The sequence below is a fragment of the Erinaceus europaeus genome, chromosome 10, assembly GCF_950295315.1.
Source record: "Erinaceus europaeus chromosome 10, mEriEur2.1, whole genome shotgun sequence".
Taxonomy (NCBI): domain Eukaryota; kingdom Metazoa; phylum Chordata; class Mammalia; order Eulipotyphla; family Erinaceidae; genus Erinaceus; species Erinaceus europaeus.
The window spans coordinates 99,528,179-99,545,605 of record NC_080171.1 but is presented as its reverse complement, the minus strand read 5'-3'; the positions used below and the strand labels follow the sequence as shown (position 1 = coordinate 99,545,605).

Here is a 17,427-nt window from a genome sequence, read left to right as displayed (position 1 = left end):
TCCTTAAGCCGGCCCTTGTGCTTTGCGCCATGTGCGCTTAGCCCGCTGAGCTACCGACCAGCTCCCCAGTGTTTCCTTTTTTTTAAAATTATTTTATTTATTTATTAATGAGAAAGATAGGAGGAGAGAGAGAAAGAACCAGATGTCTTTCTGGTACATGTGCTGCCGGGGATTGAACTCAGGACCTCATGCTTGAGAGTCCAATGCTTTATCCGCTGTGCCACCTCCTGGACCACAGCAGTATTTCCTTTTTATTTTTATTTATTTATTTATTTATTTATTTACCAGAGCACTGCTCAGCTCTGGCTTATGGTGGTGCAGGGGATTGAACCTGTGACTTTGAAGCCTCAGGCATGAGAGTCTGTTTGCATAACCATTATGCTATCTACCCCTGCCCAGCAGTGTTCCCTTTTTTTACATAAAAATTTAAAAAAAAAAGCAATGGGTCTCCCCAAGATCTTAACTCCTCTGCTGGTAGTGCCAAAATGGGACCCAGGAAGGCTGGATTGTGTTGTCTCTCCAGGAGACAAGGCCTGTGAGGTGAGTAAGGCCACCAGGATGACACACTGCCTATTAAAAATTGAAACAATGGAATGTTGGAAGTCATTAAAAAATAAAGTGGCAGATGAATATTGGATGAAACAAAGGATGGCTATGAGTTACAGTCAGGTAGCCAAAAGTTATGAAACAGTGAAGGTATCAATTCTATAAAAAGCACATGTGGGGGGCTGGGTGCTGGTGCACTCAGTTAAAAGCACATATTACCATGGGCCTGGACACTGGTTCAAGCCCCCACTCCCCACATGTAGGGGGATGCTTCATGAATGGTAAAGCAGGTCTGCAGGTGTCTCTCTTTCCCTATTTCCTCTCCCCTCTTGATCTCTCTCTGTCTTATCAAGTATAATTGGAAGGAAGGAAGGATGGAAAGAGAAAACAGAGCTGATCAGTGCTCTGGTGAGAAAAAAAAGGGGAAAATGGCTGTTGGGAGCGGTGGATTCAGAGTGCTGGCACCAAGCCTCAGTGATAACCGTGGTGTGAAAATAAAGTTTCAAGAGTCAGGCCATAGCACAGCGGGTTAAGTGCAGGTAGCGCAAAGCGCAAGGACCGGCGTAAGGATCCCAGTTCCAGCCCGCGGCTCCCCACCTGTAGGGGAGTCACTTCACAAGCAGTGAAGCAGGTCTGCGAGTGTCTATCTTTCTCTCTCCCTGTCTTCCCCTCCTCTCTTCATTTCTCTGTCCTATCCCACAATGATGACATCAATAACAATAATAAAAAAATAAGGGCAGGCAGGGGTAGATAGCATAATGGTTATGCAAAGAGACTCTCATGCCTGAGACTCTCATGCCTGAGGCTCCGAAGTCTCAGGTTCAGTCCCCTGCACCACCATAAGCCAGAGCTGAGCAGTGCTCTGGTGTTAAAAAACAAACAAACAAACAAACAAAAAACAAGGGCAACAAAAGCGAATAAATAAATAAATATTAAAAAGAGGGAGTCGGGCGGTAGCACAGCAGGTTAAGTGCTACCTCCTCTCTCCATTTCTCTCTGTTCTATCCAACGACAACAATAACTACAATAATAAAACAACAAGGACAACAAAAGGGAACAAATAAATAAATATTTTTTAAAAAAGAAAGTTTCTACTGATCCTAACTAAGGTATTCACTGTACCTCTCAGTGGTAACAAGTATTACTGTCTTATCAAATGTCCTCTTTGTAGCCTGGGCAAGTTAAAGCCCTCCCTCTGGATCTCTGTTTTGTCTTCTGAAAATATGCAATGTCACCCACATCATGGGGGTCATTCTGTCAAATCATTTCTTTGTTTCCTTCGTGAGTAAGGCAGTTGGCTAGGTGGAGGTACTGTCCTCCGGAGATTGCATTTCAGGAGGGGAGACATTCAAGCCAGTAAGTGCATAATTAGTGATTACAGACTGCAACTGATGCTCTCGGGGATGTAATCAGGGGTAAGACCTAGGTGAGCAGGTGGGCAGAAGTCAAAAGGATTCTCAGGACATCTGGGGTGAGGAATAAAAGAGGAACCACACAGGCAGAAGGAACAGCTACGTGGCTGCATCCCTGCCAGGGCTGGGGAAAAAGACCAGAGGGTTGAGGAACTGGCTGCAGAGAACAGCTCTGCCCTGCGGCAGGGTTGAAGAGAACTGAAGTGTGAGGGAAGGCTGCTTCTTCCTCTCTAAAATGGGACAATACAAATACCCATCTCAGGGGCCAGGTGGTGACGCACCTGGTTGAATGCACAGGTTACAATGTACAAGGACCCAGGTTTGAGCCCCCAGTCCCCACCTGCAGAGGGAAAGCTTTGTGAGTGGTGAAGCAGTGCTGCAGGTGTCTCTCTGTCCCTCTATCACCTCCTTCCCTCTCAATTTCTAGCTGTCTCTATCCAATAAATAAATAAAGATTTAAAAAATTAAAAAAAGAAACACACCCAAAACAAATATCCATCTCACAGGGTGGCTGTGAGGAATCAAATGTCTAGTTTGGTGCTAGCATGCAGGAGGCACTTTATAAACGACACAGCTGCCGAGGACTAGGATTAGAAGGGATGGTGAATTCGAGCATTGAGTTCACCCTGTTTAAAATGGAAACCTGATGGCTGCTCTTTTTCGTTCCTTCCTTTCAAAGATTGATTGATTGATTTGAGAGGAAAAGAAAAAAAAAATCAGAACCTCACTGTAGCACATGGGATGCCAGGTATCAATTAATTCGAGACCTCATGTTTGAGAGTTCAAGACGTTATCCACAGTGCCACAACTTTACAGAAAAAGAAACTCACAAAAAAAAAACAAAAAACCTCAAAAAGTACATGGAAAAGGTGTAGGGAAGGAGCCAGGTAGTGGTGCACCTGATTGAGCACACATGTTACAATGTGCAAGGACCTGGGTTCAAGCCCCTGGCCCCCAATTTTTCCCCTGAAGCAGGGGGAAAGCTTCACAGACGGTGAAGCAGTGTTGCAGGTGTCTTCTCTCTGACTTTCTCTATTACCCCCTTCCTTCTCAATTTCTGGCAGTATCTGTCCAATAAATAAATAAAGATAATTTAAAAAAAAGAAAAAGAAAAGGTATGGGAGAAAGACACTGGCAGTTCAGACTATAACGATAAAGATTCCACTGGATGCCTTAGAGCAAAGGAGCAGCCTTGGCTAGACTATAAGCAGAACATTAAAAACAAAACAAAAATATCAGAACACAATTCAGCTCTGGATTATAGTTCGTTTTCTCTCTCTCTCTCACTGTGTGTGTGTGGGTGGGGGGTGTTGAACCTGGGACCTTGGAGCCTCAGGCATGAAAGTCTTTTTCATAACTCTTATGCGATCTTCTCTGCCCAACCAGTACTTGCTTCTGTTTCCTCCTGCCATACCTGGAGGGCTGTCAACTGTCCAGTATCTTCAGGAAGGGCCGTCAGTTGGTTATCATGAAGATCCAGAACCTGCAGAGTGAAGACAAATTTGACACATAACAGTCACTGACTGGGATTTCAGGATCCCAGGAGGCAAGAGTTGAAATAGGGAGGGGCCAGGGCTGCCTCAGACGTCTGATGTTGAAACAAAGACACACAAGCAGAGGGCCTGGGAGGTGGCTGGGTGGCTAGAGTAAGGAGTGCAAGCATGAGGTCCCGAGTTTGATCCCTGGTATTGAAGGTGCCAGAGTGATGCTCCAGAGCACGTGCGCGCTCTCTCTCTCTCCCTTTTTTTTTTTTTTAATTTTTATTTATAAAAAGGATCTTTCTCTCTCTCTCTCTTCTTTTCTTCCCTCTCATTAAAAATTTTTTTTGAAAAATACATAAGCAGGGTCAGATGGCCGTGCAGAGTAAAGTGCACACGTTAGAATATTCAAGGACCCCGATTCAAGCCCCCAACCTCCACTTGCAGGAGGAAGCTTCATGAGTGGTGAAAGCCGTACTGCAGGTATCTCTATTTCTTTCTTTCCTTCTATCTATCTATCTATCTATCATCTATCTATCTACCTATCTTCCCCATGCTTCTCAATTTCTGTCTTTTTCAGTAAATAAATAAGGGAATATATATTTAAAAATTATACAAGCATTACTCTCCAACTGATTCTCATTTCCCTTTTCAAATTATTATACCATTTCATCCTTTTATTTATCAAACATGTATTCATAGTATTGAGTGGAAAAGAAAATTGCTATAAAACAGTACTCAGATAGTCATGTGTTTAAAAGCAACAAATAAAACAACTCCAGGGCTGGGAAGATAGCATAATAGGTAGGTAAAAAAACACTCCCAGCATCACCATAAGCCAGAGCTGAGCTGTGCTCTGGTCTCCTTTTGTCTTTTCCTCTGTATCTCTCTCTCATTAAAAAAAAAAAAAAAAAAAAAGTATTAAACCTAAACAATGGACTCTGAGGGGGAGAAAACTTTGGGGGCCTGGTACATAATGAAATTGTATTCATATGTCAATGAAGCACAGTAAAGCATGAACCCCCTCAATAAAAGAAAGAAAGAGTAAGGCTCCGGGGATGGAAGAATACCTGACTGGGTGGGGCACCAGCCTTGCCATGTATGTGGCACAGGTTCCAGTCCAGTAGGCACACTGTGGGAGGTGCCATGGCACCAGGGGTAGCTCCTGTCTGTCCTTTCTCTGTCTTTCCTTCTTTTTTAAATATTTATTTATTTATTTTCCCTTTTGTTGCCCTTGTTGTTTTATTGTTGTAGTCATTATTGTTATTGATGTCATTGTTGGATAGGACAGAGAGCAATGGAGAGAGGAGGAGGGGAAGACAGAGAGGGGGAGAGAAAGCTGTGAAGCGGCTGTAAAGTGACTCCCCTGCAGGTGGGGAGCCGGAGGCTTGAACCGGGATCCTTACTCTGGTCCTTCTACTTTGTGCTGTTAGCGCTTAACCTGCTGTGCTACCATCCAATTCCCCTCTGTCTGTCTTTCTTTTTTTCTTTCTTTTTTTTTTTTATTCTCCTCCAAGGTTATTGCTGGGGCTCAGTGCCTGCACTATGAATCCACTGCTCCTGGAGGCTATTTTTCCCATTTTGTTGTCCTTGTTGTTCTGCTTATTGTTGTTATTGTTGTCATAGCTGTTGTTGTGGTTGGATAGGACAGAGAGAAATTGAGAGAGGAGGGGAAGACAGCTCTCTGTCTTTCTAACTGGATGAAAATGCAGCTAGGGAATGGTGAAATTACATATGTGTAAAGCCGTGGCTGGTCAAAAAACAAAAGAAAAACCAGATTATGTATATAATCACATGTAAAATAAAGTACCGGCAGTGGTTCTTCGGTATGTGAAATGATGTTTTTCTTCTTTTGATTAACTGTATTTACTAATTTTTTAATTGATGAAAATAGCAGGCAAAAAGGTCAGAGTATATGCATACAATATATATGTATATGAAATAAAATTAAAATATTTATGTAGACGACTTTTTTATTGAGAAATAGTACAGCACTGCTCCACCTTTCATGATGTTCCAGTTTTTACTTTTCTTGCTATGTGGTGCTACGGATCCAGCCTCACACGTGCAAGGATGATGCCCTACTGCAAAGCTACCTCCTCAGCGCCTAAAAATGTTTTGAAATATGTTTTTTTTTTTATTTTTTTATATTTATTTATTTATTTTCCCTTTTTGTTGCCCTTGTTGTTTATCGTTGTTGTTGTTATTGCTGTCATTGTTGTTGGATAGGACAGAGAGAAATGGAGAGAGGAGGGGAAGACAGAGAGGGGGAGAGAAAGACACCTGCGGACCTGCTTCACCACCTGTGAAGCGACTCCCCTGCAGGTGGGGAGCGGGGGCTCGAACCGGGATCCTTATGCCAATCTTTGTGCTTTGCGCCACCTGCGCTTAACCCACTGAGCTACGCCCGACTCCCTAAATATGTTTTTTTTTATGATACAAAAAACAATACACCGATTCGACTTCCGGAGGCGGAGCTACGAGCAGCAGATGGCTTTCTCTCCTCTCCTCTCCTCTCCTCTCCTCTCCTCTCCTCTCCTCTCCTCTCCTCTCCTCTCCTCTCCTCTCCTCTCCTCTCCTCTCCCGGATCAACTAGGAATACCAAAGGAGACCACCTGGACTGAAACAAGACAGGACTAGAATGACCACAGGAACCCAGTAAATCACCCGTGAGTACAAACACGCGTGGCTGGTGACAGAGAGGAGAGAGGGGCCTAAGGAGAGATTAAGTGGCTGCTAACAGTTCAGCAGTTTATCAGTGGAGACAACAACTCCAGTCTGCCCCACAAGGGGACAGATGAAGGGAGGAAAGGACTCCCCAGAGACTCACCAAGTGCAACTCTGAGTCTCCATTGCTACTACCCTCAGAATCTGGAGCAGCGACAGGGAGGGACACCAGGGGACAGAGATCTAACCGGGAAACTCAGGAGAAGACCTATACCTCAGTGGCATAGCTGAGGGGCTGTGAAAGTCTCTTTGCATAACCACTGGATTATCTCTGCCACACCCTGCTTTATCTCTTGGTCAGGAGTCAGTGATGAAGCTAAGAAGCCTATTGATAGTTTAAAAGCCCTCAGGCTCCCATAGCCTACAGGGAAGAAAAAAAAAGAGGCTTTTACACCACTGAGCTCCAACTCAGGGATTGAAAAAACTGTTAACTTCCACCACGGTAAACCCTTTAATTAAATTACTTAGACACAAGTTAATCCAGGCAATAGTGATTAATAATTTGATAAAGGGAACTCATAACATAATATATAAAATGGTTAAAACAACAAGAAAAAATATTGGAGACTCGAACCAGGACAAGAGTCCAGCTAAAAGTCCTCCAGAGGGTGAAGCACAAAACAACGAGTTCAACATCCAAACATTAGCTAAGGAAATAATAACAGGAGTGAGTAAAGAATTTGAAAAAAATTGTAATCAGAAATGCAGGAACAACAAATGAGAATATGGAAGAAAATTCTAATTATCTCATGGTTATTAGAGAGCTGAAAGCTGAAATCGCTGAGCTAAGAAGGCAACTAGCTGAACAAGCTAAAACAGTATCAGAGCAGGGCAACAAAATAGATGAACTCCAGAAAACAGTAGAGGGCAGAGAGAATAGAATCTATGAGGCTGAAGACAGAATTAGCAAGATTGAGGATGAATTAGAGACAACTAAAAAAGAAGTAAGAGATCTCAAAAAGAGATTAAGAGATGCTGAAAACAACAACAGAGTCTTATGGGATGACTTCAAAAAAAAACAATATACGCATTATTGGCTTACCAGAGGAAGAAAGAGAAGGGGAGGAAGAAAGCGTTCTCCAGGCCATAATAGCTGAAAATTTCTCTAGTCTAGACAACACCAAAGACATAAAGATTCAAGAAGCCCAGAGGGTCCCAAACAGAATTAACCCAGACCTAAAGACACCAAGACATGTCATACTTAGAATGGAAAGGAATAAAGATAAAGAAAGGATCATCAAGGCTGCAAGAGAAAAACAAAGAGTCACCAACAAAGGAAAACCCATAAGACTAGCAGCAGACTTCTCCATACAAACACTACAGGCCAGAAGAGAATGGCAAGATATCTATCGAGTGCTCAATGAGAAAGGCTTTCAGCCAAGAATACTATATCCTGCTAGACTGTCATTCAGACTAGATGGAAGTATCAAAACCTTCTCAGACAAGCAACAGTTGAAGGAAGCAACCATCACCAAGCCTGCCCTGAAAGAAGTTCTGAAAGGTCTCCTATAAACAACCAGACCACCACAAATAGGACATATATCAAAACACTCTAAAACTCTAAAAGAATGGCATTAAAATATCTTCAATCTTTGATATCAATAAATGTCAATGGCCTGAGTTCACCTATTAAAAGACACAGAGTAGGAAGATGGAAAACACAACCCAACAATATGTTGTCTACAGGAAACTCACCTAAGTCAACAAGACAAACACAGACTTAAAGTGAAAGGATGGAAAACTATCATACAAGCCAATGGCCCACAAAAAAGGGCAGGAACAGCTATTCTCATATCTGACATGATAGACTTTAAAATAGATAAGATTAAAAAAGATAGGAATGGACACTACTTAATGCTCAGAGGATCAGTCAATCAAGAGGACTTAACAATTATTAATATCTATGCACCCAATGAGAAGCCATCTAAATATATCAAACTTCTACTGAAAGAGCTACAGCAATATATTAACAGTAACACAATCATAGTAGGGGACTTCAACACCCCATTCTCTCAACTTGACAGATCATCCAGGAAGAAAATCAGTAAAGACATAAGGGAGCTAAATGAAGAGATAGATAAACTAGAACTATTGGACATTTTCAGAGTCATTCATCCCAAGAAACTGGAATACACATTTTACTCAAATCCACATGGGTCATTCTCAAGGATAGACCACAAAGACAGCGTCAGCCTATTCAAGAGCACTGAAATCATCCCAAGCATCTTCTCAGACCACAGTGGAATGAAACTAACACTTAACAATCAACAAAAGATTAGTAACAGTGCCAAAATGTGGAAGCTCAACAGTACACTTCTTAACAACTTCTGGGTCAAAGAGGAAATCAAGGAAGAAATCAAAATGTTTCGAGAGTTCAATGAAAATGAAGACACAAGCTATCAAAATATTTGGGACACAGCTAAAGCAGTCCTAAGAGGGAAGTTCATAGCTATACAAGCACACATTAGGAAACAAGAAAAGGCACAAATAAACAGCCTGATTGCACATCTTTAAGACCTAGAAGAAGAACAACAAAGGAATCCTAAAGCAACCAGAAGGACAGAAATCACTAAAGTTAGGGCAGAAATAAATAACATTGAGAATAGGAAAACCATACAAAAGATCAACGAAAGTAAATGTTGGTTCTTCGAAAGAGTAAACAAAATCGACAAACCTTTAGCCAGACTCACAAAACAAAAAAGGGAGAAGACCCAAATAAATCGGATAGTAAATGAAAGAGGAGATATCACAACAGACACTGCAGCAATTCAACATATCATGCGAGGCTTCTATGAACAACTATATGCCACCAAGCTAGAGAACCTGGAAGAAATGGATGATTTCCTAGATACCTACCAACTTCCAAAACTAAGTAAAGAGGAAGTGGATAACATGAACAGGCCCATCACAGCTAATGAAATTGAAACAGTTATCAAAAATCTTCCCAAAAATAAAAGTCCTGGACCAGATGGTTTTACAAATGAATTCTACAAAACCTTCAAAGAAGAACTAATACCTCTACTTTTAAAAGTCTTCCAGAAGATTGAAGACACTGGAATACTCCCTGCCAGCTTCTATGAAGCCAACATCACCCTGATACCAAAAGCAGACAGGGACACAACCAAAAAAGAAAACTACAGACCAATATCTCTGATGAACATAGATGCGAAAATATTGAACAAAATTCTAGCCAACCGGATATAGCAGTATATCAAAAAGATTGTTCATCATGACCAAGTGGGGTTTATCCCAGGCATGCAAGGTTGGTTTAATATACGTAAATCAATCAATGTGATCCACCACATCAACAAAAGCAAGACCAAAAACCACATGGTCATATCAATAGATGCAGAGAAAGCCTTTGACAAAATACAACATCCCTTTATGATCAAAACACTACAAAAATGGGAATAGATGGAAAATTCCTGAAGATAGTGGAGTCTATATATAGCAAACCTACAGCCAACATCATACTCAATGGTGAAAAACTGGAAGCATTTCCCCTCAGATCCGGTACTAGACAGGGCTGCCCACTATCACCATTACTATTCAACATAGTGTTGGAAGTTCTTGCCATAGCAATCAGGCAGGAGCAAGGAATTAAAGGCATACAGATTGGAAGAGAAGAAGTCAAACTCTCCTTATTTGCAGATGACATGATAGTATCCATGGAAAAACCTAAGGAATCCAGCAAGAAGCTTTTGGAAATCATCAGGCAATACAGTAAGGTGTCAGGCTATAAAATTAACATTCAAAAGTCAGTGGCATTCCTCTATGCAAACACTAAGTTAGAAGAAATTGAAATCCAGAAATCAGTTCCTTTTTCTATAGCAACAAAAACAATAAAATATCTAGGAGTAAACCTAACCAAAGAAGTGAAAGACTTGTATACTGAAAATTATGAGTCACTACTCAAAGAAATTGAAAAAGACACAAAGAAATGGAAAGATATTCCATGCTCATGGGTTGGAAGAATTAACATCATCAAAATGAATATATTACCCAGAGCCATCTACAAATTGAATGCTATCCCCATCAAGATCCCAAGCACATTTTTTAGGAGAATAGAACAAATGCTATAAATGTTTATCTGGAACCAGAAAAGACCTAGAATTGCCAAAACAATCTTGAGAAAAAAGGACAGAACCGGAGGCATCACACTCCCAGATCTCAAACTGTATTATAGGGCCATTGTCATCAAAACTGCTTGGTACTGGAACATGAACAGACACACTGACCAGTGGAATAGAATTGAGAGCCCAGAAACGAGGCCCCACACCTATGGACATCTCATCTTTGACAAAGGGGCCCAGACTATTACATGGGGAAAGCAGAGTCTCTTCAACAAATGGTGTTGGAAACAATGGGTTGAAACATGCAGAAGAATGAAACTGAATCACTGTATTTCACCAAATACAAAAGTAAATTCCAAGTGGATCAAGGACTTGGATGTTAGACCAGAAACTATCAGATACTTAGAGGAAAATATTGGCAGAACTTTTTTCCGCATAAATTTTCAAGACATTTTCAATGAAACGAATCCAATTACAAGGAAGACTAAGGCAAGTATAAACCTATGGGACTACATCAAATTAAAAAGCTTCTTCACAGCAAAAGAAACCACTACCCAAACCAAGAGACCCCTCACAGAATGGGAGAAGATCTTTATATGCCATACATCAGATAAGAGTTTAATAACCAACATATATAAAGAGCTTGCCAGACTCAACAACAAGACAACAAATAACCCCATCCAAAAATGGGGGGAGGACTTGGACAGAATATTCACCACAGAAGAGATCCAAAAGGCCGAGAAACACATGAAAAAATGCTCCAAGTCTCTGATTGTCAGAGAAATGCAAATCAAGACAACAATGAGATATCACTTCACTCCTGTGAGAATGTCATACATCAGAAAAGGGAACAGCAGCAAATGCTGGAGAGGGTGTGGGGTCAAAGGAACCCTCCTGCACTGCTGGTGGGAATGTAAATTTGTCCAACCTCTGTGGAGAACAGTCTGGAGACCTCTCAGAAGGCTAGAAATGGACCTACCCTTTGACCCTGCAATTCCTCTCCTGGGGATATATCCTAAGGAACCCAACACATCCATCCAAAAAAATCTGTGTACACATATGTTCTTGGCAGTACAATTTGTAATAGCCAAAACCTGGAAGCAACCCAGGTGTCCAACAACAGATGAGTGGCTGAGCAAGTTGTGGTATATATACACAATGGAATACTACTCAGCTGTAAAAAATGGTGACTTCACCATTTTCAGCCGATCTTGGATGGACCTTGAAAAAATCATGTTGAGTGAAATAAGTCAGAAACAGAAGGATGAATATGGGATGATCTCACTCTCAGGCCAAAGTTGAAAAACAAGATTAGAAAAGAAAACACAAGTCGAACCTGAAATAGAATTGGAGTATTACACCAAAGTAAAAGACTGGGGTGGGTGGATGGGTGGGGAGAATACAGGTCCATGAAAGATGATGAATGACATAGTGGGGGTTGTATTGTTAAATGGGAATCTGGGGAATGTCATGCATGTACAAACTGTTGTATTTACTGTTGAATGTAAAACATTAATTCCCCAATAAATAAATAAATTATTAAAAAAAAAAAACAATATACCTTGAACCAGAACAATAAAGAGAAGAAAAGACTACTCCCAATGTCTCTAAGTCACAGTTAACCATGAAGGACACCTTGATGCCTTTTTCTTAGTGTTTATACCACAGTCATGAGGAGCTCACGTTCAAATGGAACAATCTCAGAACACTGGGAATGTCCCAAGTTCCTGTACTGGAGGGAATCAATCAGTCAAGTCACCAGGCTTTCCAACCTGGTGTCCTGGCTTTTTCTTGTTTGGAACCATCAATATTCCTGCTCATTGCTAGTTGTTTTTTGTTTATTTATTTGTTTTACCAGAGAACTCCTCAACTCTGGCTTTTGGTGGTTCCAGGGATTATACCTGGGACATTGGAGCCTCAGGCTGGAGAGTCTCTGTGTAATTATTATGCTACCTCCCCCACCCCTCACTGCTAGTTTTTCTTGCTGTGAGTTTAGGGTCTGCCTTTCCACATACATGTAAACTCCCCAAGGGCAGAGTACCTGTGGCTGATTTTCTCTGTAAACCCCCCCCCCCATACAGCACACAGAAGTTGTCCAGATGGTTGACGACAGGAACATTAAGGCCATATAGCGTCTACTTTGAGAGGAGATATAAAGGGAACAGAGAGGCAAGGGAGCACTGAAGCCCCATGAGGAGTCCCTGCCTCCCGGGAGAAGGGGCCCCATACCTTGATGGTTGCGAGACTCAGAAGGCTGCAGGATTTAGGAAGCAGAGATGTGAGATGATTCGTGTGGACAATCAACACCTGTGTGAATAAGGTTTGCAGTGTGTTAGCTTGAAGAGCAGTCAGCAGGGGAGGCTGAAGGCAGCACAGCCAGCTCAGCTCAGGATGCCTGCAGGTTTTGCCCTGACCAGATGCCACAATGAGGGATGCAGTTCGGAATCAAGGGGTCAACTGTGCTACCTCCAGGGCTGAGAATAAATAAGTCTTTTTTTCTGTTTATTTATTTATTTATTCCCTTTTGTTGCCCTTGTTGCTTTATTGTTATAGTTATTATTGTTGTTATTGATGTCATTGTTGGATAAGATACAGAGAAATCGAGAGAGGAGGGGAAGACAGAGAGAGGGAAAGAAAGGTAGACACCTGCAGACCTGCTTCACCGCTTGTGAAGTGACTCCCCTGCAGGTGGGGAGCCGGGGGCTTGAACTGGGATCCTCATGCAGGTCCTTGTGCTTTGCACCATGTGTGCTCAACCAGCTTCGCTACCACCCGACTCCCTTTTCTCTGGTTTTTCTTAGGGAGAGACACACAGACAGACCGACCAGAACACTGCTCAACTCTGGCTTATGGAGGTACTGAGGATTGAACCTGGGACTTCAGAGTCTCAGGCATGAAAGTCTTTTGCATACTCATTACACTGTCTCCCTTACCTAACAATAATTTTTTCAAATACTTATTTACTTCCTTTTGTTGACCTTGTTGTTTTATCGTTGTAGTTATTGTTGTTGTTGATGTCCTCGTTGTAGGATAGGACATCGAGAAATGGAGAGAGGGGAAGACAGAGAAGGGGAGAGAAAGATAGACACCTGCAGACCTGCTTCACTGCTTATGAAGCGACGCCCCTGCAGGTGGGGAGCCAGGGACTCGAACCAGGACCCTTACAGTGGTCCTTGCTCTTTGTGCCACCTGTGCTAACCCGCTGTGCTACCGCCGGACTCTTTTTTTTTTTCTCACTACTCTTATCTATCTGTATTCAAGGCTGCAATGCCTTTCTGGAGGAGGGGGGGGACGACAACACACACATTGATTTCACTGTTAATTCTCTTCTGGGTGATCGAATAAAAATAGTACAATTAAAAGAAAAAAGTGTGATCTGGGCAGTGGTGCAGTGGATAAAAAGAGCTGGACCCTCAAGTGGAGGTCCTGAGTTCTATCCCTGTAACACATGTACTCTGCTCTGGCTCACACTCCCTCCCCCCATAATAAAATAAAAGCTTTAGAAAGAAACTCTTCCTTCTGACCTCATTCTCTCTCTCTCTTTCACTTTTCTTCCTTTTCTGAGCACTCTTTAATAGCAATGAATTAAAAAAAAAAAAAGATAGGTCTGGTGAAATGGCCTAGTAGTTATGCAAAAGACTTTCATGCCTGGGGCTCTGAGGTCCTAGGTGTAAGACCCAGTATCATCATAAACCAGAGATAAGCAGTGTGCTGGTCTGTCTGTCTTTCTCTCCCTAATTAAAATAAATAAAACATGGGGCGGGGGTAGATAGCATAATGGTTATGCAAACAGACTCTCAAACCTGAGGCTCCATAAGCCAGAGCTGAGCAGTCCTCTGGTAAAAAAAATAATAAAAATAAATAAATAAATAAAAAGATGTATTTATTTATTAATGTGTGTAAGAGAGAGAACCAGAACATGAACCTAACACTTGTAATGTGTGCCGCTTAACCAGGTGCGCCACCACCTGACCCCTATGCCCTAGCACTTGTGATGACAGGGACTGAACTCAAAACCTCAGGCTTGAAAGTCTAATGCTTTATCCATTTCACTACCTCCTACGGCTATGTGAGCACAGTGATGTTGCATAATGTTTACTATCTGACAGGCATCATACTCAGTGTATCTGCTGTCTACCTACTTACCACCAGCCAGTCTGTTACTTGTCACTTATCGAATTATCACAATAACTCTCTGAGAGTAGAACTGTGAATGTCTTCATTTCACTGATGAAGAAACTAAGATGAGTTTGAGGAAGCTGCCCAAGTCATGAGGGGCAGTCAGGTTGTGACGCAGAGCTATGTGATGCGAAAGCCTGCTCTCCTAACTGAAAATATCTGCGTGACAATCAGAGGAGAGGGAGTTGTCTATGCTTGGCAAACAGCTCCTGAAAGTCCTACCTGATTTTTAAACAAGCAAATATGCAATGGACAATTCTCTGCAAACGGAAGACCTATCTCACCTTTTTCTGTAGAACTTTACATGTTGCAAAAGCCCCAAATGGAATCTAGGAGAAGACAAAGAAGAGTCAGTGCCTCCCTTCTTGTTAGTTTTTATTTTATTTGTGGCATAAGTGTGAAGGGGAGATCAGGCAGAAGCTGACCAAGTGAAACATGGTGATGTAGAGAACAGCACAGAGCCCAGGAGAAAGGCTGGTGAGGAAAGTTACCTGTCAGCCCTCTCTTCTCCTTGGTGGACACCCCACCCCAACTGGAGCTCTAGCGCATGAAAGATTGACCTGGTGCTTTGCAGGAGGTGGGGGATCCCAAACTCTTTCAGCACCCTAGGAATTTTCTCCACATATGGGCATGCTTCTCTGGACTCTGACTTTCGGAAACGAAGTTGAGGCCAACAGACCATTTCAATACTGTTGGATATGAATGATAAGGAAGCATCTCTTGGCTAGTAATTCAGCCCATCTCAAAGCACCAGTCCACATCAGTTTTTCCTAGGAAAGACTGGAGCCAGATGAAAATGACAGATAAATTTCACAACCCTCAATTTACCTCTGAGAGTTCACATTTAGAGATGTCGAGAATGTCATCTGCCCCAGCTTCTTTTGCCTAAGAAGAAGAACAACAAAGATTGCTTACATACTCAAATAAACCAGCCAAAGAACTATAGAATTAAAGAGTTGCAAGGGATCACAGACACCATTTGGTTCAACAAATCCATTGGCAGGTGGGCCAATATTATATATCTATCTATCTATCTTTTTTTTTCCACCTCTAGGGTTATTGCTGGGGTTCAGTGCCTGTACTATGAATCCATGGCTCCTGTGGCCATTTTACCAATTTTTTTTTTTTTTGATAGGACAGAGAGAAATTGAGAGGGGAGAGGGAGATAAAGAAGACAGGAAGATAAGACACCTGCAGACCTGCTTCACCGCTTGTGAAGCGACCCCCTTGCAGATGGGGAGTCAGGGGCTTGAACCGGGATCATTGTGTGGGTCTTTGCGCTTTGTATTATGTGAGCTTATCCAAGTGTGCCACCAACTAGCCTCCTCTTTTAGTATCTTTACTGTCATTTATTTACTTTTTTTTTTTTTTTACCAGAGCATTGCTCAGCTTTGGCCTATGGTGGTACAGAGGTCTGAAACTGGGACTTCAGAGCCTCAAGCATGAAAGTCTTTTTGCCGACTCATGTGTGTGTGTGTGTTTTTAAAGATTTTATTTATTTATTAATGAGAAAGATAGGAGAAGAGAGAGAAAGAACCAGACACCACTCTTGTACATGTGCTGCCGGGGAGATTGAACTCAAGACCTCATGCTTGAGAGTACAATGCTTTATCCACTGTACTACCTCCAGGGCCACACACACGTGTGTGTGTGTGTGTGTGTGTGTGTGTGTGTGTTTCTTTTTTTTTTTTTTGCCTCCAGGGTTATTGCTGGGGCTTGGTGCCTACAATATGAATCCACTGCTCCTGGAGGCTACCTTTCTCCTTTTGGTGCCCTTGTTGTTTTATCATTGTTGTGGTTATTATTATTGTTGTTACTATGTCGCTGTTGTTGGATAAGACAGAGAGAAATGGAGAGAGGAGGGAAAGACAGAGAGGGGGAGAGAACAATAGATACCGGCAGACCTGCTTCACTGCTTGTGAAGCAACTCCCCTGCAGGTAGGGAACTGGAGGCTCAAACCGGGATTCTTATGCCAGTCTTTGCGCTTTGTGCCATGTGCACTTAACCCACTGTGCTACCGCCCGACCCCCTCTTTTTTAAAAAAATTATTTTACTTTATTTTAATGAGAGATACAGGGAGAAAGACACAGAAAGACCAGAGCACTGCACAGCTCTAGTTTATGGTGGTGCTGGGAATTGAACCTGGTATTTGTGTCTTGAGCCCCTTTGTTTTGACCTAAGTTTTCACATGACTTAAGTTACAACAGGGAAGAGAAAATGAACAATGAATGACAAGTGTTGTTTTGTCTACAGAAGCGTGGGACACATCTAGCACTTGAGTGGTATCCTCACCCTTCTGCTCTGTATTTCTTCTGGAAGTTGGTGGGAGGCAGATGGGAGGGTACACACCTGGCCTAGGAGCAGAGGGGAGCCTAGTCTTATGGGGCAGAGGCCGAAATGGAGATGGATTCAGAGAAACCTTATTTCCCCTCACCAGACACATCTGGTACTCCAGGCGTTTCCGGGCCTCCTCACTAGGTTTCCGCTTCCGGAAGAAGAGAGGCATCCTTCCTTGTTCCTGGCGCAGTTTTCTCTATACTAGGGTATAGGAGAGACATTAGGACTTGAGAAATCTGTCACAGTCCCTACTACCCAGGCAGCTGCTCAACTTTTTTTAAAAAATATTTATTCCCTTTTTGTTGCCCTTGTCGTTTTATTGTTGTTGTTATTAATGTCGTCGTTGTTGGATAGGACAGAGAGAAATGGAGAGAGGAGGGGAAGACAGAGAGGGGGAGAGAAAGATAGACACCTGCAGAACTGCTTCACCGCCTGTGAAGCAACTCCCGTGCAGGTGGGGAGCTGGGGGCTCGAACCGAGATCCTTATGCTGTCCTTGTGTTTTGCGCCACCTGCACTTAGCCCGCTGTGCTACCGCCCAACTCCCAACTCTTTTTTTTAAAGGTTTAATTTGTTAATTTGGATAGAGACAGAGAAACTGAGTGGGAAGGAGGAAGTAGAGAGGAAGAGGGAGAGAGGGAAAGAGAGAGAGACACCTGCAGCATAGCTCCACCG

General features: G+C 42.4%; 1 protein-coding gene across 10 annotated transcripts in view; it reads right to left on the bottom strand.

The window, feature by feature from the left end:
- Positions 1-17,427, bottom strand: part of LRSAM1 (leucine rich repeat and sterile alpha motif containing 1) — a 90,964-nt gene that overhangs the window by 50,244 nt on the left and 23,293 nt on the right. For 7 of the 10 annotated variants that reach the window (XM_060200181.1, XM_060200179.1, XM_060200187.1 and 4 more), the window contains 5 exons: positions 16,851-16,954; positions 15,244-15,300; positions 14,700-14,744; positions 12,466-12,543; positions 3,373-3,441 (listed from right to left, as the gene is read on the bottom strand). In XM_060200181.1, coding sequence (XP_060056164.1) covers positions 3,373-3,441; positions 12,466-12,543; positions 14,700-14,744; positions 15,244-15,300; positions 16,851-16,922 — 321 coding nt within the window. In that variant the 5' untranslated portion in view covers positions 16,923-16,954. The remainder of the gene's footprint in view (positions 1-3,372; positions 3,442-12,465; positions 12,544-14,699; positions 14,745-15,243; positions 15,301-16,850; positions 16,955-17,427) is intronic. The other 3 variants (XM_060200182.1, XM_060200188.1, XM_060200186.1) reach the window with 2 other exon arrangements.